The following is a 27879-nucleotide window of genomic DNA, read 5'->3' as shown; positions in this document are numbered from 1 at the left end:
ACCCTGAGTTCGCAGCTCACATCACCCAGTTGGGTTTATCTGCAAAACCAGCATTTCTTACCTTATGAACTTGTGGGCAAGATGTTCTACAAAAAAATAGATTTCATTCCAGTGGTGCAGGACGCTTCCTGACCTGGGAAAACAATCATTGCAGGAAATATTAGTTTAATTTCATATAGTTAGGCCACGGCTTTACTATTTCCCAGCCTAATGTATTGTTATACATCTGTTTATCTCATCATTTCTTTTACAACTAAAATTACACCTAAACTTCTTCAACTAAAACTCCTTTTTTGGTGTTTCCTTAAAGTGGGGTTAAGGGGAGGTGGGGTGGAAATCGCATCATATCTCAGACACAACTTTGAAACGCGAAGCATATAATTTATACTGAAGTTGAGCATTTGAGGCTGCTTCTTGACAAGAATATATGGCAGCTCTGTTAGACCTTTAACTTGGCAGTAAGCAAATAACCCAGGGTTAGTGCTGATCTATTTCACTGTCAAGTAAAGTATTTTGGGTGGATTCCACTGGCTTACTCACTGTGTCATTGTGCCTAGCTTTCAGCTTGAGTGCATTTGGGGAACATAATGCATTTGGAAGGAGGGAAAGATTCCTAAATCTAAACCACTGTTTCCATTGTGCTGGTGACAATGAGAGGTAAAATATCTTAGACCTATAATTCAGCCATAACTGGTTTATTCTCTAGCATTGTGGTAAAAACCTGTAACACACTGCTGGGATACTCAGAGCTTTGGGCCACAGAGTTATCTATCCACCTCAGCAAGAGTGAGTTTTGCTGGAGATTAGACTGTCTGTCAGCTCCCTGCCATACCAGTCTGTCTTCTTCACCAGAAGACTCCTCAAGGCTCTCCTGGCCTAAACCTTACCAAGCAGGTGGCAATCAGTGAATGCCAGCACCCAAGCTCCTCAGAGATTTTTTTTGCAATGCACAGCCCCCGCTGCTGTACATTGACAACAGATAAGTGCTCTGTTAAAGAGCCTGTACATCACAGCTTATTAATTTAACAGGGGTAAATACACCCTTCCCTTCAAACACAGCACAGAATTAGTTTATAGTAAAAGTAAATTGAGTTTATTAACAAAAGAGCATGGATTAAGTGATACCAAGTAAAAGAGATAAAGGTAGAGATGTCTGCAAGCAAACAAAAATGAAAACACACATCCAAAAGTCTAAAAATTGAGCTAGCAAGATACGGTCTTTGTTCAAGATGGTTTCTTCTCACCCAGTCTCCTTTCCAGCTTTTTTACTGGCCAGGACCCACCACAAAGATCAAATCACTTCGTTTCTTTATCTCTGAAGATGAAGGATAAAGATGGAGTCTCTCTTTGCTCCTTATAGTCCCAAAGAGGCTGCCTTTTTCTTACAAGTCAAGAAGGCCTCCTGGGGATTCAGTCTTCTGTCTCTCTCCGGGGTACAGGAGCCATGTTAATTCTCTGTCTCGTGAGTTCAGGAGCAGGATAACCCCCAGTGGTTTAGTCTGAAAGCTTTGGTTACAGCTAACATGTAAACTGAGGTAAAGCCACTTTCGTTTATCTAGGGTAGACCTGTTTGTCACCTTTACCTACACTAGACTGTCTTGTCTTAAATATGTCCTACTAACATCATACAGAGGGAATTCACAACTTCACATATAATATTAATACATGCATTTTACAGTAATATTAATAAACAGCATGTTATTAGCTTTGATATCATACTTCACAGGACCTATTACATCAAGATATTATTGCAGTAGTGGGTGGGGTGCGAATATAGGGGTGCCTAGGGTCACACTGATTGGGCCTTAATCCTGCTCCCAGTGAGTTCACAGGGAGATTTGTCATTGATTTTAACTGGATTGGAACTGAGCCAGGAGTTTTCCTTTTTACATTGATAAACAGCAAAAAAGCGAGGTTACTAGAGAATCTATGCAGCAAGTCTGCTTATCAGTCTATGCATAGATTTGTGCAACCCTCACTAACACTGGTGAGCACTGACACAAGTACTCTCCTTGAGTTTACATTGTTTCAGCCTGCTCGGTTGGATTTTTCTTTATTCTGCCGTTACAGAGTCTTATAACAGAAAGAGCAATAATATTCCTGTTAAAGGCTGAGTTGAATATCATCCAAGAGACTAGAAATGTGGAGGTTTGGGACTGGGCGTGGATAAGCTTGTGAAAAAAAGGTAAATGTATCTAACATTTCTCTGTTATGTCTCCTCTCTGGGAAACCAGACTGAGAGCCATAAATGAAATCATCACAACATGCAGAAGCTGGTGCATACAAGTCCGGCCTGGCTGTTAATGACGTGACATCACTTCCCTGACTAAGTGCAATGCAAAGCCAAGCCACAGTGTATGGATTATTCATAGATTTGTTTCATTTTTGTTCACAGCAAGTCAGTAAAAACCTGATTTACTTTCTTGTACTGAGACCCCGAAACATAGCTCTGCTACATGGCTTTGTGCGCTCTTCAGTTTAGTCAATGACACTGCAGTGCTTTCAGGCTTGCATGTAAATTCATAGTTTCAGATGAAACTTGATTATGGGCCCTCTTTCTGCTCTCAATGAAATCACTGGGAGTTTTCCCATTGACTTCCGTGAGATCAGAATTTGGACCCTAATAATAATACCTAGCTCCAATACAATACTTTTCATCGGTACATATCAAAACACTTTACAAAAAAAGGGGGGGGGTCATTTACAGATGGGGAAACTGAGGCATAGAGAGGCAAAGTGACTTGACCAAGGTCATACAACAGGCCAGTGGCACAGCCAGGAATTGAACCCAGCTCTCCCAAGTCCCAGTTCAGTGCTCTTTCCACTAGGCAACACTCCCTCTCTCTACCAGAATCATCATCTACTGACCATTGTTGCAATCCGGTATTCCTATGTTCCTATTAGAAGCCTCTGAACTAAACTGGTTTTCACAATTCTTTTCTTAAACACAGTGAGGCAGCTGAAAATGAGAAACAGACACAGAGCCCATACGGTATGTAGGTCGTTATATAAAATGGTGCCATTTTCCATGGCTCAGAGAAGTCCTGGGGTGGTGGTTCTTTTTTTTTTTTTTTTAAGCACAGCATTAGCCAGAACTGAGCTTAAAACCCAGTTGCTTGAGCCAGTTGTATGCCAGCTGCCAGCAAACTACATTCGCTGTTTAAATGTTTGCCTTTGTGATTGTTGTTCCACTGGACTTGGTTTTAAGCGGTTTTGGAAAAGGCAGTTTTCTCAGTTACGCACTGCTTTTTAAATTCCCCACATAAGCTGCAGTTTCAATTTCACCCTCCCCCCATCCCTTTGGAACAAGAATCCAAACATCTAAAATTACAGCTCTTCTTTTTCCATGAAACCTTCCCACACATACATTCACACACAGGGGAAGAACAGCACAAGGTCCAAGACCAGCAGAGATTTCACATGTGGGTTTAGCAGAGCTTTTTATCCTTCTCTCTATGATGATATTTATAAAAACCACTCACTTGCCCCCTGCAAAAAGAGCCAGATTCTCATCTCAGGTAGGGAGGCGTTAATCCAGAGTCAATCCATTGTCTTCAGCAGAGTTACACCACTGTGAGGTCAGAACTGGTTCCCCAAAATTAAATCTTTTGCATATAACTGACCGCATGCCATTGCCTCTGGTATAGGGCTTCTCAATGGGGGGAGGGTGGGTGCCCCCTGCCCTACTGGGGTAACAAACACATATTAGGGAGTCTAGTTACTGCTGAAAGGGAGAGGGGTCCCTGCTAGATGGGAAAGGGGTGCTGCATGTATGCGTGTGGTGTCACTATATGGAAAATGTAGTGAATGCTCATTTTACTCCATCATCCTTCTTCTTATACAGTCATTTCTACTTTCAAAACTCTTTACAAGCTCCAAGTAACTAATTGTCATGACACCTCTTGTCTGATAGGTAAGGATTGTTATGCCCATTTTTATAGATGTGGGAAAGACATGGGGATGTTAAGTGACTTGCTTGAAGCCTGAGAGAGAGAGAGAGACAGAGAGCAGGTATCCAAACTGGGACTGGAGACCAGTAGTTGCTGGTTTCCCAACCTGTTCTCAGACATTTGACTTATCAAAAAATTCTTTATCTAATGGTAGCAGCAGATCTCTTACCCTCTCTCCAGGCCCTCATTAACTTACACACACAAAGCCAGTACGTTACACGGTGCTAGCAAACCCCAATCAAGAGCTATTATACTGTGCATGCATTGAAGAGCTTGTTAATGCTGAACCCACAGTCCCAGACACTAGTACCAAATACTGTAGTTCCACCTTCCTGTATATTATCCAATAGTGTGGCTTCTGGGACTGTGGGTTGCCCACATGACCCTGTGGAACTGTTTGTTATTGGTATGCTCTCTTCAGCCAGGCAAACTGGCATCACAACTGTGTCTACAGATGCAACAGCAGCAGCCTCACCAGTGAGAAGATTTTCAGGTCTCCTTCCTGTACATATTGTTCTGTTGTTTGGTTCTCATTTCTGAGCTGTGGTTAGAGCCGGGGACTCAGAGGCCGGTCTCCCAAGTTCTAGTCCAGGTGCTCACAACCGAGGCCAGATTGTCCAGGGAGCTCAGCTCCCATCCAAGCCACTAAAGAAAGATCTGATTTTCCAAAAGCAACCCTCATTGTGGCACTTGCTGCCTGATTGGCAACAGAGTTCAGCACCTAAACGTACACCCAATGGGCAGAGCTCTTTTGAAAACCTGGCTACTTATTTTGGCACTTAAACAGGACCTGAGCTCATATGAAAATCTAACCACTTAAGTTCTCCATGCCTCCATTTAAAATGGAGATGGGGATGATCACCGGGGCATTGCAAACCTTAATTCATTAATACACATAAAGAGCAGCAATATCTGCAGATGAAAGGCATAGGCCAAGTATTATTTTGTAATGACAATGAAGCCTCTTTGACTATCAACTTCTCAGCATATGTCTACGCTGCAATTAAAACCCTACAGCTGGCCAATGCCAGCTGACTCAGGTTCGCAGGGCTTGGACTAGGGGCCGTTTAATTGCAGTGTAGACATTTGGGTTCAGGCTGGATCCTGAGCTATAAGACCCTGTGAGGTGGGAGGGTCCCAGAGCTCGGGCTGAAACAGATAAACATCCCCAAAGTCCCAGCCAGCTGGTACGGGCCAGCCCTGGGTGTTTACTTGCAGCGTAGACATACCCTCAGTTATTCAGCCACCCCTGCTTTCCGTTCTTCCTCTTCTCAGCGCTTCTTCATCCTGACATTTAGCCACGGCAAGTCCTATCCTAACAGCTGCATCAGACATGGTTTTATTCGGAGCTGCTTACTTGGCACTGTTTGTCACTTGCTCTTTATCCTCAAAAAAACTCTCAAAAGACAGCAAAATCTGGAATTCAAAGGCTCTCCTTTAGACAAAAGGTCAAATCCTTCAATCCCTGCTTGCGATCTCATCTTGCTCATGCTGAAGGCGATATGACTTTTGCCATTAACTTCAATGGAAGGAGTACCGAGCCTCTTTATTATTATTCTTGCTCTGTGGGGGTGGGGGAAATCTCATTGACATCAATGGAAGCTTTGCCTGAGTAAAGACCCGATGTGTCTGAAAGGATCCCTCGAATCTAATAAAAGAACACAGGAATAGCCAGAGCAGTGAGTGGTTTTGGCTTTTGCTTCAGAAACATACGTCAAACTAGGAAGGGTTCACAAGATCTGTGTCCCATTTAGCTGACTTTCAGGAGGTTCAGATATTTGGTTCCAGTTTCACTCATATCAAATAGAGAAGAGCGTGGTTTTGCTCTTGCAAGCTCAAAACCTGGTGCAGTTTGGATCCATGTCTCAAATTTAACCAGTGGGCAGTCATGAAAAAAATAACAAACCCCAAACCCAACAACTGTTATAATCAACCATAACAGCACAAAATGCTATAGCTTACAATCACATTACTAGCAGTCTTTTGCACCATTGCTGCAAAATGCTATAATAATTTTTAAGTACCAATCAGTAAGTTGTCTGAATGGGATAAGCATTTCTATAAAGCCTAACTGTATAAAACAAAACATCTGAATTTGTTATGTTTATAACTGTAGATCTAGCAAGAAGAACAAAATGATCAACCAGCCAACATGATGCAACCTTATGGCTTGTACAGTATGTGTGCAGAACAGCTAAGAAATATCATCATGAGAGTGCCAGGAACGCTCTTTACTGCAGAAAAAATGCATACTTGGAGTAGACTTAAACCATTATGCCTGTAGCAAGTAGGTAAATTCCACTATCAGTGACAACAGCATTTGGTAAATCCAAATGAAGTCCATGGGAGGCTAGAAGATTTACACTGGTATAAATGAGTACCAGATCTGGCTCAGAGTTTCTATCATTGCTCAGTAATGCCCTGATTCAGGAAAGCAATTCAGCATGTTCTTTAGTCCAATGGACTTTACTATTTAAAAGTATGCTTAAAGTTAAATATGTGCTGGAGTGTTTTCCTGAATTGGGGCCAAATTATTATTCATGCTCTTTACGTCAATGTCACCCTGCCATACACAGTGTCCAATTCCAATGACACTTGTTTACACTTCCAATGACACTTATTTACACTTCCACTGGTTTTCCAATGATGCCAGTGGAGTTACACCAGTGTATGTGAGAACAGAATCAGGCCCATGGACTTCAGGGTGCAATCAGGGGCCCCTTTTGGCCTTGGAATCTATGAATCTAAGCTCATATCTACTTGTATGTATATGCCCACAGCGGACAAAACAAAATAAAGAAAGGTGCTCGGTTTAGAGATTGATGGAGGTCAGATTCTTCTCTCAGTTATGCCCGTGCAAGTTTGGAGTCACTCCGCTTCATTCCATGGCTGTCAATGAGAACTGAATTTGGCCCAGGAAATTTTGTTGCAGCATCTTACTGCGCTCTTTAGAAATCAGTATGGTTTACTGGAAGAGCCAGCCGCTTCATTCTATCTTCCCAAGTATTGCATGAGACATTTGGAAAAAGCCAACAGGCTTGGACATACCCCATCACTGTTAGCAAAGTGATTTAACTCTATTGTTTAAGCTGCACTTAACACGAGGCCACTCACTAATAAAGACCAGCCATTAAATATTGTGTGATCCGGGCTTGCTCGAGTGCAACTAGAACAGAGTCCAGTCCTTATGACTCAATGCAGTCCAAGTCGAAGAGGACAAGAATTCCACTGAAGTCAGTTCGCCTGTGATTATGTCACAGCTGCCATCATGTTTGACATCAGGAATTGAACTGCAGGTCTCCAGAGCTAACTGCAAATGTCTTTACAGTTTGAGTCAAAGAATCAGGCTCATTAGTAGTGAATCAGTTACAATCCCTGATCCTTTGTAGACCAGGCAACAGACACTACCAATCCCTGGCACACCCACACCTTGAATACTGCCTGCAGTTCTGGTTGCCCCAGCTCTAAAAAAGATATATTAGAATGGGAAAACATAAAGAGAAGGGCAACAAAAATGATTAAGGGCATGGAACAGCTTCCATATGAGATGAGATTACAAAGCCTGGGACTTCTCAGCTTGAAAAAAGAGACAATTAAGGGGGGATGTGACAGAGATGTCTAAAATCATGAATGATTTGGAGAATGTGAATAAGGAAGTGTTATTTACTCTTCACATAACACAAGAACCAGGGGCCACCCGGCGAAATTAATAGGCAGCAGGTTTAAAACAAACAAACAGAAGTACTTCTTCACACAATGCAGTCTGTGGAACTAGTTGCCAGGGGATGTTGTGAAGGACAAAACTATAATGAAGGTCAAAAAAGAACTAGGTAAGTTCACGGAGAATAGGTCTGTCAATGGCTATTAGCCAAGATAGTCAGAGATAGAACCCCATACTCTGGGTGTCCCTAGCCTCTGTTTGCCAGAAGCTGGGGGTGGATAACAGAGATGGATCACTTGATGATGACCTGTTTTGTTCATTCCCTCTGAAGCACCTGGCATTGGCCACTGTTGGAAGACAGGATACTGGACTAGGTGGACCATTGGTCAGTAGGGCCATACTTATGTTACATTTATCCACAGAACAGGTACAGAGACAGCTGAACTACAAGCTTCTCCACAGTCCTGACAACACACCTTACACCTCATGTTAAAGAAACACACCTAATGGGGAGCAAGCAGGAAGCTCAGCCTATATGCCTTGGTCACCCTAGTGAGACAACCAACAGCTGTGCCAACTGTGTGTGGTAGACACCAGACCATTACAAACTGGATTGAGACCTTTCACAATGGTCACCAGCCATCAGACAGTAAAAAAGCTTTTGTCTCATGTGACCTGGGACAGATTTGGACTGGTTCCGTAGAGGCAAAAGTGTCTTCATTCCACAGAGCCTGTACCTCTGGTGACTAAAACAGCTAGAATAATACTCTCTGTTCCAGAAAGTTCTGTGGCTGGTTTTTGCTAAAGCTTTGGTTTCTCCCATGGGAAGAATCACCCCCCTCCCCACAGGAAGGGGTTCCTGGAGGACAGTCTTGTCTCTTGTGTGATGTCAAATGCTTCTTATTTTTGTCTGCTTCCCGTCACTTGGGGAGCTCCATTTCCCCCTTTACTTATACTGGTGCAAATGAGGAGTTACAGGAGTTATTTAAGTCAACGGAGTTACACCAAGTAACACTAGTATAAGGGAAAGAAAGATCTAGCCCTTTATTTGTTAAATGTACTTTTAACGGTGGGAGTTCATTTCAATGCGGTTTGTTAAAAATAGAATAACTGGCTGGATGGACAATGAAAGGATCACAGGAAATGGCTCAGATTACTTGCCTCCCTTCATCGCTGTTCTATTACTGCCTGATTTTTCATCTGGCTCACGCCAATTTTTGCATGCGCACACCTGTTTGCATTGTGACAAAGTGCCTCCTCTACCTTGGTGGGTCTTGCACTTATTGGCGGATTTGCTCACCTTGGAGCTTCACAGCAGCCCTCAGTTTGGCCGTTTTCATGAACCCACAGTCCAGGTCGACTCCTCCTGCGTCTGACCAGGAGTTGGGAGGATTTGGGGGGACCCCAGGCCCGCCCTCTACTCCGGGTTCCAGCCCAGGGCCCTGTGGAATGCAGCTGTCTAGAGTGCCTCCTGGAACAGCTGTGCGACAGCTACAACTCCCTGGGCTACTTCCCCATGGCCTCCTCCCAACCCTCACCACAGGACCTTCCTCCTGGTGTCTGATAATGCTTGTACTCCTCAGTCCTCCAACAGTCCGCGTTCTCACTCTCAGCACCTAGCACCTCTTGCTCCCAGCTCCTTACCCGCACACCACAAACTGAAGTGAGCTCCTTTTTAAAACCCAAGTGTCCTGATCAGCCTGCCTTAATTGATTCTATCAGCTTCTTGATTGGCTGCAGGTGTTCTAATCAGCCTGTCTGTCTTAATTGTCTCCAGAAGGTTCCTGATTGTTCTGGAACCTTTCTTGTTATCTTACCCAGGGAAAAGGGACCTACTTAACCTGGGGCTAATATATCTGCCTTCTATTACTCTCCTGTAGCCATCTGGCCCAACCCTGTCACAGCATGCATTCACCGACAAATCAGTTTCATGCATTTGTTTGTGTGGGGGGGGATGTAAAATGCCTGCTGTTCTGAGAATCCCTTTGAAAATAAGGCCTTTAACCTTGGGCTTGTAAATGACACAGAAAATATTAGTGCCAGCTTTTATTATTCACCTCTCTAATTGCCAGTGTTCAAGTGGCTGGTGCCCAGGTAGTCTGGTGCTGGACATATTGTAAATAGGATGGATAGATGCATTTGTCAATCATATGCTGCAAAACTTTTCTAGGTTTGTTAGATAACAGTGAATAGCACAAACCAACAGAAAGAATGGTCTGGCCTATCATGCTGACCAATATCTTCTCATTGTTTCCTTGTGCTCCCCTAGCTGCCTGTAGCCTCCTGTTGTCTCTTATCTTAGACTTAGATTGTAAGCTGTTTGGAGCAGGGAGCATCTTTTTGTTGTGTTTGTACAGCACCTAGCACAATGGCCCACGACTGAGTCTCCTAGGCATTACTGCAATTCAAATAATAAAAAGGTGATGTACCACAAGAATTCAGCTCTCCCAACAACTAATTCACACAAACATCCAAAACTACACCCAGCTTCTTTATTTCCATAACACTCTGGTCCAACATAATGAGATACCAGGAGAAATTTCTTCATGAGTTCCACTAAAGCATGATCTAATTAATTAATCCAAAAGGAAATACAGTACAATCTAAAAATACCAGTGTTAAAGAACATTAGCCCCCTCTAACTGCACCGAGCAGCAATGCAGTTTATGCTGTATAATCAAAAATATCTGCCTCCGGGTACATTTTGCCAATAACCCCATAAAACCAGGGATGAAAAGAAGTTCCTGTTACTTGCACACATCTGTGGAAAACATTCTGAAGTCAGAGAAATCTCTGATTGGTTGAGCATGTTGCCAAACAGTAAACCAGCCAGTCCAAAAATTCCCTTTTTTTCCATCCAAATAGTTGTTCTCACTGATGGTACCTGTTGGAATGAGCACTGCATACTATATGGTGATAGTGTGTACTTGCAGGGCTGGGATAACTTCATATTTCTTACCTAGGAAACCCCTCTCAACAACGAAACCAGAAGAAAAGGTATAGATTGAGATTGTCAAAAAAAGTCTCGGGGATTTAAACCCAGGTCCTGTATTAAAACTAATGGAATATCTGGATATAAATACCCTAAAGCAGCTTTAAAAACTTCAGCTCAGGTGATTACAAGGCTCAGACCCCATTGGCAATGAACATCTCAGGCAATATTGAAGGTCCTGATTTCAGATATTGATCTTTTTCGCTGCAGAAGTACAAATATCAGGATTAAAATAAACCACGATGGAAAGTCATTTGTTTCTCTCACTGGACCAAAGCTTGAGTTCCTAATGCAAAGCCTAGCCTCCTTTCTCAGGCAATATTACAAGTGGCTACATCCTAGGTGGTTCTCAGCATCCAGAATATCCACTGATGTCTCAGGAGAGTGCCCTTTGAAATCAACAGGAGTTTTGACTAAGTGAATTCGAACCCAACACTCAGATCTGTAACCTAAGGGATCTTTGACTCCTCTCTTGCGCTGCACATCCAGACTGTATCCAGATGTTGCTGCTTCTTCTGTAACATTTCTAAGATCAATTCTTTGCGTGCTGTTCAGAGAGTCAAAACTCTTATCCAAGCCTTCCTCATCTCCTGTCTTGATTATCATAAACAACTCTTCTCTAGCATACAGGACATCCCATTGTACCCCTTCGGTGCACACAAAACCCAGCTAATAAGGTTGTCTTTTTTTCCTGTCATTCTAACCACCTTCGAGAGCCTAATCCAAAACCCACTGGGAATCTTTCCATTGACTTCAAATCTCTCCATTGTCTCCCTCTTTTTCAACACAAACTCAAGCTTGAACTTGGTTCCTTGTTCAAGCTTCATTCATCTTCAAGACCCTTCACAACTTTTCCTTCTGTCTTATTTCCCCTATTTCAACCTGGATCCTCTTCTCCATTGGTAGTGATAACGGTCATCTGCCTGTTTGCTTGCTTCCCACCTGGACCTTCTTCCACAGTGCCCCTTATGCATGGAATGCCACCCCTCATCTCTTCTGTGCTACCCTCTTCACCTTTAAATCTCTTCTTGAGACCGGTTTCTGCAAGATGCCTATAAGAAATCCAGCACTGGCAATTGATGAGTCTCATGATATTCGGTGTTTTACTTAGATACAAGTGAATACAGGAGCACCTCAGCTGTGTTGTTGTTTGTTAAATAATTTTCCAGACCTCCTGGTTACAGAGAAAAGTTTGAAAATGTGACCTGATTAGAACTCTAAAGGCTCAAGCACCAGAAGAAACGTGTAAGAGTTTGTAGGATTGGGGCTTTAGATTGTAAACTCAACTAAGAAAAAATTGATTGGACATTTATATAGAGATCATGAATATTCTGAGTGTTCATAATTATCATCATCATCATTTTGGAAGGGATATTAAACTTCAGATCACCAGCCCATCTCTAACTACCAGAGATCAGGATGAGACGTAATGCAAGGGGGTAGATTATCCCACATCTGCTACCGTGGGGTTCTCACTTCTTCCTCTACCGCATCTGTTGTTGGTCACTGGCAGAGACAGGAGACTAGGTCTGCCAATTCCTTGCTTTCTTAACTCTTCAAGGCAGGAAGCATGTTTTCATGTGGGTTTGTACAACGTCCAGAACAATGGGGAACAGTTCCTGATTGTACTTCTAAGCGCACCCGGATGTGAATAGCAATGAGATCAGGATCTGCTTCACTGTCTTCATTTGGATCTGCCTTAAAAATAATTAAAGCCCCAGTGATAAAGGACCCTTATCAGGAACGGGAAAGAGTTTCATTCTGAGACATGGAATGTTAATTTTGATGATGGAAGAGATCCATTAAAATATTAAGCAACCTACTTTCAAGGATGAAAGAAATAATATTAAAAAAAATAAACACAGCCCTGGAAGTCAAGCAATGCTGGAGCCCTCTCCTGATTCCTCTGCCTCAGTGCCTAATTCGATTTATTTCAGAGTAGCAGCCGTGTTAGTCTGTATCCGCAAAAAGAAAAGGAGGACTTGTGGCACCTTAGAGACTAACCAATTTATTTGAGCAGAAGCTTAGATTTAGTATCCATTTAAATCCATGTCATGCCCTTTAACCATGCTACTTGTACAACATGGCATGGCTGTTGTTGGTACTGCATGCAGAATCTCATGTCAGAACCCCGACTGGCTCTCAGAGCTTCCCTCAGGCTACAGCAAAAAAAAATATTTACAATAAGCATTGAAAAAAAAGGCCATTGCAGACTATACTCAGAATCTGTGCCATCATGCCTTGTCCTTACGCAGGGGGCTCTGCATTATTGTTATGGAGTCCCGGCTACTCACTTGATACACTGTTCAACTGAACGTGTTCCTCCAGACCATGTACAAGAGAAGCATCCAGGCTGCAGACAGAATGGTCTGAAACCCTGCATGCAAATTGACCATTTCACATGGTGGCCAGAGGGACACAGAGAGCCAATCGTTCAACTGATCAAGAATAATCCCAGTATTCCCCTTCTGTCTTTATGCCCCAGAATGATAACATGAGAGTAGGAAACTGATTGACTGCCTAAGACATGTGGGGTGACCCTGCTAGGGAATCACTGAGGCCAGTTGTTATTCCCCCATGCATCCTAAGATAGTGTGTAATGGTTTCCTATAATTTTGGCAGCGATGGATACTTGGTGAAAGCCCATCCTTCTGAGATCTCCCAGCCCCCTTCCCCCCCACACCCCCACAGGGCCACATGACCTTGTGTTGCTAAACCCTGTCCAGAAGCTGAACAAGAACGACCCTGCGATCACCAGGATGAAGAAAAGATGCCATTTTAAAAGGTGCCCTCCCCACGCCAAACAAAACGACGCCTAGACACCGCTGTCAGGGTAACGTGTTAACTGAGGAGTAGACCGTGGGTTCACCAGGTACACCACAGATCACTGCTCAGCCACGCAAACATATATGGGCAATTAACCTGATAGGATGAGAACAGGCAGCATATGAACATGGGGTCAAATTCAGACCCATTGTGCCTGACAGCAACTCCACAGAAGTTGATGGAATTGCATCCACTTATATCAGGGCTGATGGGGACCAGATAACCCATTTTTTGCAAAACATAAAGAAGGTATAAAGGAGGTGGTAGCTTTGGTCATTTCTTGCTACTCTCTATCTAAGGTGTTTGGATGGCCCACTCCTGCAGAGTGCTGAGCACCCTTTGTGAGGTGCTGATCACACCCATCTCCCCAGAGGTGCTCAGTTTCTTGCAAGATCAGGTCCACAGAGCATCCAACATGGTAGTATATAAGCACTGTGAACCTGCTCCAAAGCCCATGGACATTTTTCAGTGGGTTTTGAATCAGGCCCTATCTGTGACCCTTTCTACATTAAAGAACTTCGCATCAGCGAAAAACCCAAATGTAGAGAAGCTGCACCAGTGCAAAATGAGGCTTACAGAAGAGTAACATGAACCAGAGATATACACGTACTGGTGCAGCATTTCTACCTTTGGGGTTTCTACTGGCTGAGCAAATTTTCACTTTTCCACCCAAGTTCACAATCCTCTGAGCAAGTCTAGCAGGTTACGCTTTTTGTGTCAAAAGAGGATGCCTTCGATTTAGACGAATGTCTATGAAAATTAAACTAACTCAGAGGTATAACAAAGCATATCTTCATAGAGGGGAAAAACCTCCAGCCACCTCAACTTTAACTTTAGGGGAAACTTAGTGTATGTAAGTAATCTGCAATAGAAAACATACTCAACTTTTTTTTTTAAAGCATTGCTATGAAATCTGGTGATAAAAGGAACTATTCCAAATGGCAGAACTGAGTGACCAAAGTAATAAAAAGCTGTAGGTCGGAAGAACTTTTTCGTTGGATGAAGTAAAATGAAAATAAATCACTTTTCCCATGAGTATTCAACATTCTGGTTTTCCTAAATAGCCAGTGTATTTACCTTTTTTTAAAATCAAGTATCTTGCTGCATAACTAACTGTAATTCAGAATGGGCTTTTGTACTAATGGAATCTGGGAGCCACTGCAAAATACAGATGGGGTTAACTAGTTTCTTTTCCACACTTTTTTGGAGAGTTTCCTATCTTTTCGACTTGTATATAGTACAATTTGAAGGCCTTTAAATTACAGCAAGAAGCCACCAATGCAAAAACAATGATGCATCATGTGAGTGGTAAATAACATGAGTAAGCATTTATCCTCACTGTATACTAATGGTTAGTTAAGCAGTAAAAAGACGCATTTCATTAACTGGGAACAAAGAAAATCTGACTGAGAGCTGAGAAAAACTGGCCAACTTTAAAAAAATGCCTTAAGAAAGTCTATATATTTTCCATCACAGTGAACAAAATCAGATTTTCTTTGAAACAGAGTATTCAGCCCTTAAAGAGCTGTTTTTTGTCAGCTAGTCACTTAAACGGGAACATTTGGATCTAATGGGGAAAATGGTTGAACAGTAACACTTCAGGCAGACTGGTATTTCCTCTGAAAGAGGTGAGCTAAAAATTAATGCCTCTGGTAACATTCCCCAGCCATCTCCTTTTAGAAGTGCCTCAACCTTTGCAGGTCAGAGAAAAAGCAGATATAACCAGGTTTTTCTCCCTCCCTCCCATCCTTCCCCACTGCCAATGTTAAGACACTGTAAAGTATCCACTATAGCATCTACACTAGTCACAATAAGAAAACATTTCAATTCACAAAGCCGGGCAAATCTATGATATATATCATTGCAGAATAACATATTGTAGCTACTGTAGAGGTTACCAAAACAAAAATAAAGCCATAACTGTAGGACCTTTTTCAGGTCCCTTGGAGACATGATGTCTTTTATAAACCCTAAGTCAAACCTCTTTTAAGTGCCAATTGATAAAATTTCCGTGCCTTGGTGAAGGATTCATCTAAAACAAAAACAAACCAACTTACTTGTCTAAAATGAAGTACAAATCAAATCCACCATAACAAGCAGGACCTCCATTCTCTTTATTTCCACCTTGTCCATCACAGGCTAACACAAACGTTGCGAAGAAGAGAAATCTGAAGCCGAATCTCAAGACTCTTTGCTTTGCAATGGCCATTGTATCCAGAAAGGGGGAAAAAAAGTTCTCTTCTTCCAAAGCTCCCTTATTTCACAGCCTTCTCCAAAAATGCCATTCAGTGCCTTTGAAATGTATATACATATATTTTGCTCCTTAAACTTCACTTGCAGCAATTGTCCTTTGAAATTGCAAGACTTTTTCCCCTTGTTTCCCCTGCAGTTCTGTTTCTTGGTTTCAGATTTCAAGATGCACAATACTGTATTTGGCTTTTTTTATTTAAAGGGACTTCTCCGTCACTCTCTCATGCAGCTCTCTGAAAGCAGATTCATTGTTTTGCTACAGGAGAAACTACTTCCTGACAATTCTTGCTTTGCCCCAGATTTCAGAGAATATGAGAAGGGTTTGGAGTGTTTCCTCTTAATTATTATTGTTATTGTGGGTGGTGGGTTTTGTTTTTTCTTACAAAAGAAAGTTCAGAGAATGCCATCTTGTGGTGAAGTCCTGACGAAACAGACTGGAGCCTCTGAAATGATATTAATTAGAACACTCATGCCCGGAGCTTACAAAGTGCATGGTGCAGCAATTTTGGTTGTATACATGTGATCCTTCTTGCATACGTTCATTCACAGGCATACATGGGACTACTCACTTACATAACATAACACACACACACAAGTGTTTGGTGTCTGCCATCCATTTAGATAGGGGTCTGAATTCTGCTCTCAGACACATAAGTGTAAATCCAGAGTTACTCTGGACTTACAGCAGCAGTAAATGAGAGTGGAGTTTGGACCAGTGTATTTTTCTAGTCGTTAAACATGCAGTTTATTTATTAAGCACACTTATCTCCCTACCTAATCAAGGAGGTGCCTTTCCAGAATTTCCCTTAATAAGCTCATTTCAGCACCTGAGGCTACAGCATTTCTCCTGCCTAGCTGGTTAGCCAAGAAAACTCAGCAAGGTTCTGTAGTCCCACTCATTCTTTGCTACAAAATGGTTTCTTGGAATCTGCAAAGGCAGTCTGTGGGTTTAGACAGGTGAATCCTCTCTGAGCCCGTCTGTGTTCTTGTATGCTAGGGAAAATTGTCACTGTCAGAGTACAGGGTGCTGAGCCGCCACTGGGAATAGTGAGTGAATCTAGCAACGCAGCAAGGTAACTTATGAACCCCCATCTACCAAATTCCTCTCAAGAATTAGCAAAGCAGCAGCCATGCAGCTGAACCTTGTGGGCTAATTAATCAACCTGGCTGGGCAGCTTCAGGCGTCTGTAATGAGCTCATTAAGGAGAGGGACATAAGGGAGTTTGCCTGGTTTTAAATAAGGGAGATAGGTGGAGTGGAGGAGTATTATGAAGGAACTAAGGTAGCCTGTGGGATTATTACGCTTGTGTGTTATGCTATTGTTTAAACATCAGCTAAGCCTGGTTATACCACAGACATTGTAATAGCTTTGCACGTCATTAGTAGTAGAGCCAACTCCAAGCGTTCAAAAATCATGAGGTCTGGGTTTTTTGAATAATACCTTGTGGGGCCTTTTTATTTCACCTTGATTTCTAAGCCTTTTAGCTGTGTGGGGATTGGCTTTTAAACTGTTTCTCTGCAGCAAAGAGGGACAGACCCGTTCCTTATTTTTAAATGAAAGTGGAGATTCTCATATAAATATCTTGACTCTCAGAGTTGGGGTTTAAAGGAAAAAACCTCAGTAATCAAGGAAATTGCAAAAGTTGGCAATGCTGGGTTAAGAGAGAACAACAGGCACCTACGTCTGGATCCTAATATTCACAGAATATGTCACCCCTTGAATCTGGGTGTCCTCCCCATTAACGTACTAGTCTAAATGCTTCCAGAACCTGCTCCGCATGTACATGAGGCCTGCCCTCCTCTCACCTTGACCTTGCGCCGTCCCTGACTCCCTACTCCACCTCCAGTATGGGGGAAGGTTAACAAGCAAGCCCTACTGTCCCACAGTCCTTGAGGAATAACCGTGCACACCCCAGGGGAACTGTGCAGTGCTAGGGGAGAATGGCTTTTTTCTCACCCGCTGCTATGGCTGCCATGGCTGGATTTGAGACTGAGATGGTACTATTTGTGGTAAAGAGGGAAATCTCTTCTGGGTAGTTCTGTGCTCACCCAGCTGTGGTCTAGGGAGGCCTGTGCTGGGAATCAGGAGAGCAGAGTTCTATTCCTGACCACACCGAAGGCTTCCTAGCTGGCAGCAGATCAACCTATAGTTAAGTGGCTAGGGCATCAGCATTGGATTCAGGGGACTTGTGCACTCTTCCCATCTCCGGCAGTGAGCTGCTGGGGAAGTCTGGGCGTATCACTTCCCTGCTTTCAGATTCCCCATTTGTAAAGTGGGAGTAATGATACTGATCTCCTTTGTAAAGCTCTTAGCGATCTAAAAATAAAAAGAACTAGGATTATTAAGGTTGGGCTTTTAAACCCATATCTCAGCAGCTAAATAAATGTCTTCACCCACCTTGTCTCTCTAATATCCTGGACCCTACATGGCTACAACAACACTGATTTCCAGAGCCATTGAGCTCTCAACAGATCTCATTTAAGCTAGTTATTATTTTTTCACCAATCTGAATCCTTCCAGTGCCATCAGACATTGCTTAGGGCACGTACAAGGCTACACCATCCCTGTCTATCCTGGGTCATTCTGTATGTCCTCTGTGTTGTTAAGTCCCATGAGTTTTTCTTTTCTAAGTACTTTTCAGTGTCGGGATTCTTTCACCCAACCCCTTTTACATGTTCCTCCAGCTCCCAATGGCACACCTGCCATTGCAGATGATTTGGTTTTGTTCTTAACACATGTCCCAAATATGTCCATCTTCTCTTCTGGAGAACTTTAGAGAGAAGGAATTGGTGAACTCTTTGATAAATCTCAGAATTTCTTTTCAATGTAATCCATCGAATATCTAGTATTTTCTTTAGGCATTTGCTTTCAAAGACATTGAGATGTCAGCCTGTACCTATGATGGATTTCCAGGTTTCACAGCAATGTGTTAAGGTAGAAATAACATTCGAGTTGAAGATTAAAAGACTTGGCTTTAAGTTGTAGATTTTCAATGATCAGATATTGTTTAAGCCATGTGTGGCATTTTGGCTGCTTCAATACTCTGCAGCCACAATAACGGCTGGGTGCTGGGGAGCACAGATATAGCTCCTGTAACAAGGGTATATGGACATGCAGAGCAGAAAGGACCTTGCATTTGAAAGTCTCACCTGGGGGACCCCTTCTAAATCTAATAAACACACACTTGAGTGACTTCCGCTGTCAGGCCGATTTTGAAAACACACCGGGCAGCTGTGTAAAAGGCTGGTGCACATGTGTAGGTGCAGTACCATGTTGGAGAGGGAGACCTGGCTCGTGCATGAGTTTAGACATTTGATGAAGAAAATGATCTGAATATAGGAAACAAAAATTCCTCTAAGTGGGAAGGGTGAAAAAAAAATCCCTTGTCTGGAAATCTGCAGGCTTTAATTGACGAGCTTTGGCCAGATTCTGGTCTTACGGCCACGACCGTAACTTCGCCAAAGTTAGAAGAACAGCTCCAGACTTGCGCCATCATGACTGCAGTTGGAATCCAGCCCTCAGCCTGTAACCTGCATCCAGCTCAAAGTGAAAAGCAAAACTGAAAAAAAAATTATGTATATTTAGATTCGTTTCCAGATGGCCCTGAGATGAGAAAAAGCAAGCAACAAAAATCCTGAAAGATCCTCAGGAAAATAAATTTGGCCATAAGTGCTAAGCTAGCAGAGAAAAAAGAGGGGAAAGGCAGGGAATCATATTCCCTATATGCAGCTATGGATTCAGGCTGACTGTCGGCTCAATATGGCTTGGGAAAAAGCCAGTGAATAAGGCATCTGAGAAAGCTTGGAGCAGTGAGCGAGAAGGGGAGAGCAGCTGATAAAGTGAAAAGCAGTTCCTACTGTGCCTTGGCTTTGGGCTTTCTTCCTTTAGGGCTATTTCTCATCCGTTTGTTCCTCTCTGCGAGCCTGCTTTTCCCTTGTGGTCAGGTGACCGTGGCAAGATGATGGTGCCTACAAAAAGAAGCCCTAGCTCTTTTACAGATTCTGGCAACCATGTCCGGGGCGGGAGGTAAGGGGGCAGGATGTCAGAATTTCCACCTCTCTCTGTCCCTCACTCACTCTACAAAACGTTGTAGAAAAGCACAGTAGAGCTTTGTGTTAAAGACCTAATAATTTTTGGAAAGTGGATTTCATGGGCTGCGGTATGTGTGTGCGTGAGACAGAGAGAGAATTAACACATATTAACTGTTGCACTGCTGTATGTAATTATACTACAGCTTTTACCGCTTGTGTGTGAAGATCATTTCTATGTGTAAATGATGGGGGTGGGGGGGGGAGAGGCTGCCTGTCTTCCCCTCCCTGGTCTTATTATCTCCCCATTGTTCTGGTCATGAGAGCCCTCTGAAATTTAGAGCCCTAATGTCATTGGTTTTGCCCGTCTCTTACCAGGAATGTTTTCTTTTATGAAGTGAGATGTGCAGTGAGCATGTTCTCGTGGGAGTTCTCATACACAGCATTGTGGGAAGCTTGAGAGCATACAGCACACTAAATGGCTGTGCACTAAGTTGCCATATGGACCCTGCTGATGTGTGTGCACTAAAAAGTTCCGCAGTGGGTTTATCACGAGAGATGTTAGGCACAGTAGCAGCAAAAATTTAACAAACCCTTATTAATTATTTGAAAAAACAGTCCTCGAAGGACTGTGTTCAGTCTTGACTTTAAGCTTCAGTCTATCCTTTGTGGTTAAATTAATATTATTCATTTTATTTATAAAGTCTCTAACACGTGCTGAGCTAAAGAGACCAGGTAAAATCCGGACTCCATGAAAGTCAATGTCAAAACTCCCATTGACGTCAACAGGGCCAAGATTTCACCCACAGTCCCCACCTCAAGGAACGTATGCTAGACCTGGACTGTATGGAAACCATGAAATTAGCTCAATGCCACTATTTTTCAGTGCCTTCAGTCCACCATTTTAGATTGGGTCTCCGCCGGCACCATTAGAGCAGAAGAAAGAGCCAGTACCATCGTTGCTTGGAAGACGAGCAGCTGGGGTCTTAGCTGGGAGGTGGAAGCGGGCCTCTGCACATGCCAGAAAAGACCACAACTGCACGGTTTTGTCACCTTCCTTTCGTACGGATTCTTTCCCTAGCCTGCAACAGTGTCATGTCAGAGCAGCAGTCTCGCGTGGACCCAGTGGCCTGGCCTTAGGCATGGGAATGTGTCAGTGCCCTTCTGCCGACTACTTTCCGTGCATATTCCGTGAGATGTAATACTTTATCCCTGACTCTGCCGGTAATTTGCTAAGAGAAAATAAACCCACGTGCTTAGGCATGAGGCCATGAGTCAGAGCAAGAAAAAGAAGCAGAGAAGGAGAGAAAGGATGAGGGTTTCAATAATAAAATTGAGTGTTACTTAGGATCATTGGGACAGATCCTGCGCTGGTGGAAATCGGCATAGCTTCGTGGACGCTAATAGAGCCTCATTAGTTTATAGCAGCTAGGGATCGGGACCATTATGTGCATGTCATGATGGGGCTGCTGTTTAACGTTTATTTTATTTTTTAATCATATTCAAATAAAATGTGGTTCAAGACTGGCACCCAGTGGCCAAGTGGATTTATTTCTCTCTAGGTCATTCCTGTGTTCCAATGGGTTGGATGAATTCGATTCATCTGACTTTGTTTCTGCAATATTTGGCCTCTCTGCTATAATATCCGGGCCCCCTGGTCCAGTGTCTTTCTATTGATTAGAGCTTGTCAAATAATACCAGTAATTCAATGCATGTATATTTAGTGTCTTCCTGGCAGTGAGAGTTATTATGCTGTCGTATAGTCACCCAAAAGAAGTAGAGGAAGCCACATTGCTTGAGAAATTTAATACTAGACTGGCCAAAACACTAGAAAATGAACTATAGAGAACAGTCCTGCCCTGGACAGGAAATGAAGTGAATGGTCTCATAGGTCTTTCCTTTTTCTTGCATCTTCGTTTCAACAATTTTGAATCACTTTACCTGCATTCATGCCTTCTCACAACACCACAGCAATATAGTGAAGCAATTCTTATAAACTAGAAAAGCAGAAGATAAGGCCACTATTGTCAAAAGGGGCTTTTATAATTTTGGGTGCCTCTGATTTTGCATAGTCTAATGGAGATCACTAGGGTCTAGTTGATTCCCACTGGTACCTTGCTCCTACCACTCCAGCGGTAGTTAATGGAAACTGAGGGTGTCCAGCACTTATGAAGATCAGGCATCTAAAGTGGGTCACTCAAAAAACCAGAGACACTCAGAATTGGAAGCAGGTTTGGCAAAATTGGGTGTAGGGCTGTCAGCCTCTGTCCTCCAGACCCAGAAAGACTAACACCACATCCGAGTCTCTTTCAGGTCCTGCCCTCAGTACACAGTTTATTAACTTACACACAAAACTCTCAAAATAACACAAAGAAAGATGTTCCCTTGACCAAGACAGGCTGCAGGGCCTACGGGCCTTTCCCACTGCACTTCTATCTGGGCTCCAGGGCCAGTCACAGAGAGATCTGAAGGAAGGAACATCTCAGCCCTTTATAGGCATCAAGGGACCTCTTAAGGTCCCTTCCAGCCCTACATTTCTATGACTCTATGATCATCTGACCCCTTCCTAGCTGGATCTGATAATCAAACAGGGCTGGCTGTCCCCAGGCCCCTGACCCTCAAAGGAGCACACCATCTTGTGACATTGGGCTTGAATGATTTACTCAAGATTACCCAGGGACCTAGAACCAGATCCACAAAGGAGGTTAGGCACCTAAATCCCAGTTTTAGGCACCGCTACAATCAACAAAATCCCGCTCAGCTCCCACCAAACACTGTAGGTACCTAAAGTCACTCAACATCTAAATTTCTACTGTAAAAATTCCCTCGGTGCCGAAGTTCTGGGCATGCACACTGCTGCCTTATTCTAGGTGTCTAGTCACCAATGCCATACCTAAGCCCCAGCCTCAAACCACAGTAGGGCAGGATCCAGGTGTGACAGAGCCAAGAATAGAACCTAGGTGTCCTGACTCTCAGTCCCTCTATCAATTATTAGCCCACACAACCTACTACTGGGTTAACTGCAGTCTTCACGAGTCAAATATCAGTGATTAGTGAATTCATATGGCTTTACATATCCCATGTTTGGTACATGGAGATATTGTTAACATAGTATGAACCCTGTCACGCTCAAGTCTAAATAAGGCATTAGCATTTAACCAGGCAATTTACATCTAATTTTGGGGTAATGCATGAGTATGCAAACAGGACCAGTAAAGCATTGTTTGTTCGAATGAGCATTAGGTCCTTTGAATTGATGTTCCAAAGGATTTAAAGTAAAAGGCTCATCACATATGCCCAGCAAGAGGAAGCAAACCAGCATATAATAAAACATTCAGATTTACAGACTTCAGTTTACATAATCCTGAAGAGATTGAAAAAAATCCTACTGTATTTTATTTTAACAGAAAAAATAGGCTGCAATGTTAGAGGTGTTTTACCAGCTTGTGAGGAATCACAGAGTTCTTGTTAGCAATATGTGACTGAAAAACACCTCCACTGTCAGGTGAGAACTAGAGAATACAACCATATTCTGCCTAAAGCCCCATGTTCAAACAATTGTCGGTGTTTGACTCATCCCTTCCAAACTGCAGTGTAAAAATAGACTTGGAGGAAACCTGACAAACATGTTATAAGTAAAGAATTATTCACTAATCTTTATCACTTTCAGACTGTAAGCTCTTTGGGACAGCACCCAGCACAATGGGGCCCTGATCTGGTTGTCCCAGTGCTACTGCAATCTAAATATTAAATTATAAAACTAATAAGTAGAGAGGATCATGGTCTAGTTGTAAGAGCACAAGGTGGGGAGTCAGAAGATTTATGTTCTGTTTCTGTCACTGACTCTCATCTAACAATGGTGTTGCAGCTTTGTTGGTCCCAGAATATTAGAGAGACAAGGTGGGGGAGTTAATATCTTTTACTGGACCAACTTCTGTTGGTGAAAGAGGAAAAATTTGGAGCTACACAGAGCTTTTGTTCTTCTTGAGACCTGAAGAAGAGCTCTGTGTAGCTTGAAAGCTTGTCTCTTTCACCAACAGAAGTTGGTCAAATAAAAATTGGTCGATTTACCTCACCCACCTTGTCTGTCGCTTATCATTTATACTCTGCAGAACATTGCTACATGTGAGCACCTAACAAAATGATCACCACAATATAAAAGCACTCATAAGAACTGCTTTCCTTTCACCTCCTTTGGAGGCATCTGGGAAATATTTTTCTCCTCCTACTCCAGCCCAGGAGGGACAAAACTAACAACTTCCATATGAACACCCCACTCCAGAAATTGGATGATTAAGATAAAATGAGCCCTGGATCCTAAGCATTGCTGAGTTTTGGTTTGGTTTTGTAAAGTGCAGTCATTATTTGTTCTTACGGTTTTCAAATAATAGCATTTATCTTGATGAAGTCTTTGATTACTGATGTGGAAATGTGTCATTTTGGAGCAATTTCCCTGTAACTATGTTTCCATAGTAACAGGCTTGATGACACAAAATGACAGCACTGGGCAAGGAAAAGAAAAATTTGATTTATTTTAATAATACAAGGTATCCAGCAAGGTATACTGCAATCTTTGCTCAGGCAAAATTCCTATTGATTTCAGTTCAATGGCAGTCAGACTACAAAATAATTTAGGCAGATAAGGACTGAGTAAAGAGCTCAGATACTATGCTACTAACTGCTGTTATAAGTACCTGGGTGGATGGATATAGATATACTGGCTGGCTGACTGATTGATTGAAAGATCAGCCAAAGTAATCTTTACTGCAAAGCATTTGTAGAAACTAACAGCAGAGTTATCAGACTTTTCTTCCTTCCTTTCTGACACATATGAACACACATGTCATTTCAGCTAGAGACAGGCCCCAGCCACAAAATTCAGATCCAGATTTCAAACTCTCCAACAGCCTGGTGTATTCAGATTAGGGGAAGTGGGAGGCAGTTCAAGGGTGTTGGTTGGTTCAGCTCATTACAGAGAAGGGAACAGGTGTGAAATGTGATATCTGGTGTGGGTCCTTTGTTAACTGTGAGCATTCACAAGTAAAGCTGTGGATTCCACTCTCTGTTCCAAATATTGATGCTTGTCAGAAATGTATTGGCCATGGTCATACGTTTTTCCAAACATCATTTTATTTTTATTCCCATTCACATTTGGAGTGTTTGCTGTGGCTGCATGTCAGCACAGGCTTTGCAAAGAAGAGCCAGAGATCAGCCATTCTCTGGAATGAGACTGAGTAAAACAGTTGTGAGTCGTGAGGCTGAAATATTATAAACTTCTGCTATGTCTCTTGGTTAGAAGAGCTTAAGGCTGCCACACAGGTTCACATCCAGAATGAGGAGTTTAACACCGATGCAGCCAGTACCACTAAGTACTTTTTGTGGTCCTAAAAAATAAAGACAGGATAAGTCATCCCAGCAACAACAGGAACAACAAAATCCTTAAAAATCTTTGCACTCATAAAAACGTCTGAAATGCATTTTTCAAATAAATGCAATTCTAGTAGAAACCATGAACCAACCTTTTAAAAATTAATCTCCTAAAATGCCAACCACCTTCATTCCTGATCTCATGGAATAAATGGTTGTGCAACCAGCAAAACAGGTGTCCTTCAAGGTCTCTGCTGAGGCTGTATGAAATCGAGACTCCAGGCACAAAGTGAATTTTTGGATCACGAAGTCAGTCAATTTCCATTGTATATGGACTCCAGGATATACAGCGAATCTTGTATGAGCAACCACTTTCCTTACATGGCTTCCTGTCTTTAAAAGACCACCTCAAAATATTCCCATGTATACTAGTTACATTTCTTCTCAGGTGGTCCCTTGAATACTGGAAAGGCTGTATGTTGAAAAGTTTCACTTCTGCCTCTTTTACCTTGCAGTGTGATGTCACTGGAGAGATTCCTGATTTATATCCATCTACATGAGAGGAGAATCAGGCCTTCTGTGTACATATTAGTATTTATTGAATACTCGGCAACTGTACCCTTCTTTAATAGAAGCATGGGGCCTGATCAAGCACCATGTAAGCCCAGTTTTACATTGGCGTAACTAGAGCTGGTAAAAAAAAAATTGATTACAAATAATCAGAGTCACAGAGTTGAAGTCCAGAAGGGACCATCAGAACATCTAATCTGACCTCCTGTGTATCACAGGCCATCAAACAGCACCTGCACACTACCCAACAACTGAAGTTAGACCAAAGAATTACAGCCCACAGGAGACCAGACTATTATGTGCCACCGTTTCCAACAAGTTTCTCCAATGGTTTTCATACCATTTTTGATAACAATCTCATGATAAAAATTTGCAAAGAACGAAACATTTTTCAAGCCAAAGGTTTTTTCAAACCTATTTGTTTGGGGTTTGTGGGGGGAGGCAGTTTTTCAATGAAAAAAATATTCTGTTGGAAAAATTTCAACCTTGCTGTATGTATAACACCACTGGTGAATCAGGCCTAGGAAGTTTTGACCGCTAGTCATTTGAATGTAATCAGTCAAGATTGTTTCAGATACTGAATGTACTCTTCTGGCCAATTTAAAAAATAGAAAATCATTACGTACACTTTTCAAGGCTGCCTTCAGTAAATCTGTTTAGATTGCAAGCTCTTTGGGGGGGGGTGGGGGGAGATTGTCTTTTTGTTCTGTGGTTCTCTAGGACGTGGCACAGTGGGCTCCTAGACACTACCGCAATAATCATCATAAGAATTAATAAATACATTTCTTGTTAAACTCAGGCTGAACTCACTGGCATACTCAGTAGCCCAGTAGGTGGAAAGTCCTCTGCATGCTGCCTGGATGGGTGCCCCAAGTCCAGCTACGTTTGTGACACAGTTGCGGGATATCCCATAGCTTCTGTAGAGGGAATTCGTGTCCTGAAAAAATGATGGAAGATTACCACTTGCTTTGGCCAAAAGCATGAATCAGCCCTTATAGCTAGCTGGCTTCCCCAGCTTCTTTTGTATTGTTAATAATACTTATGATGGTAATAATGCATTTACATAGCTTCTAATATCTTGATGGATTCCCTAAACCACTCCACAGACTACAGGCCAATTTATCTCTGCAGATGAATATGTGCAGGCCCCAAAATGACAGTTGTGTGCATTCACTTCTGAGCATGATAGGAACCTACAGGCCTGATTCTCCTCTCACTTACACCAGTGGAAATCAACAGAAATTCCTTGAGGTCAGTAGAATTACACTGTTATAAAACTAGGAGAACTGAGAGGAAAACCAGACCCTAAACTATATGTACAGAAGGATCCTTTCACCTGTTTCTAAAATGTAGCCACCTATGTCTTGGAATGTGGCATCTGTTCGGCCTCATGGTGCAATAGTTTAGAACAGGAAGTGAAGAATACCACATCTGATTGACAATGCCGGGAGAATTTAGACAAGTTGAAATTTGGTTAGGGCACTAGGATTAATACCTCTACAAAAAGTGCCAAAGGAACTTTAAAAACCACCGGTGAATAGGAGCTCAGTTTTACAACTCATTTGAAAGACAGTATTATATTGATCCAGTGGCTGCCAACCCGTGTGTGTGTGTGTAAAAATATAATATACACACTTTAAGTGAGATTAATGTGTAAGGAAACAATGCCTTAGGGCCAAATTCTGTTCCTTTTGAGTTCATTGGTAGTTTTGCCATTGAGGTCAGTGAATCCGGGATTTAACCTAAAGAGGTGTAAAAGCATATACCACATATAACTATTATTTATCTTAGTTACCCTTTGATTATTGACCATGTCCTCAAGTTGGTTTAAAGTTGGAAAGGTTGCCCTGTTCATCCTGGAAACAACACATATCTTCTTGTATGGCATGTGGTAAGCAATTATACCCTGTCAAGCACAACCACAAGTTTCAGCAAATCTTCTTTTCTTTCATTTCCAATTAATTTATCCTATTTTAAAGACTCTTGCAAATCAGGGTACTTGAGATTTTACAAGCTGCTTCACACTTGCACTTTGCTTCTAGTTTGACAAAAATCAGAGCTCAATGCACAGGATAAAATTCATCTCTTGTGTAACTCTATGGATTTCAATGCAATTACGCCACCGAGACATTTGTGCAATGTGTTTTGCTTCTAAAAATACACTCATGCAACCTCCAAACAGCCTTAAGGATTATATAGCAAATGACAGTCTGCCCAGTTCAGATGGTAGGTCC

At 42.4% G+C, this 27879-nt stretch overlaps 1 protein-coding gene across 1 annotated transcript in view; it reads right to left on the bottom strand.

Moving 5' to 3' along the window:
• Positions 1-15638, bottom strand: part of ANTXR1 (ANTXR cell adhesion molecule 1) — a 180586-nt gene extending 164948 nt beyond the window's left edge. The window contains exons 1-2 of the mRNA XM_077805796.1: positions 15487-15638; positions 62-133 (exon numbers count right to left, since the gene is read on the bottom strand). Of these exons, the coding sequence (XP_077661922.1) occupies positions 62-133; positions 15487-15638 (224 nt within the window). The remainder of the gene's footprint in view (positions 1-61; positions 134-15486) is intronic.
• Positions 15639-27879: the final 12241 nt, after the last annotated feature.

Source organism: Eretmochelys imbricata, chromosome 26 (genome assembly GCF_965152235.1).
Source record: "Eretmochelys imbricata isolate rEreImb1 chromosome 26, rEreImb1.hap1, whole genome shotgun sequence".
In the NCBI taxonomy this organism is placed as follows: domain Eukaryota; kingdom Metazoa; phylum Chordata; order Testudines; family Cheloniidae; genus Eretmochelys; species Eretmochelys imbricata.
This window is presented reverse-complemented; position numbering and strand designations above follow the sequence as displayed.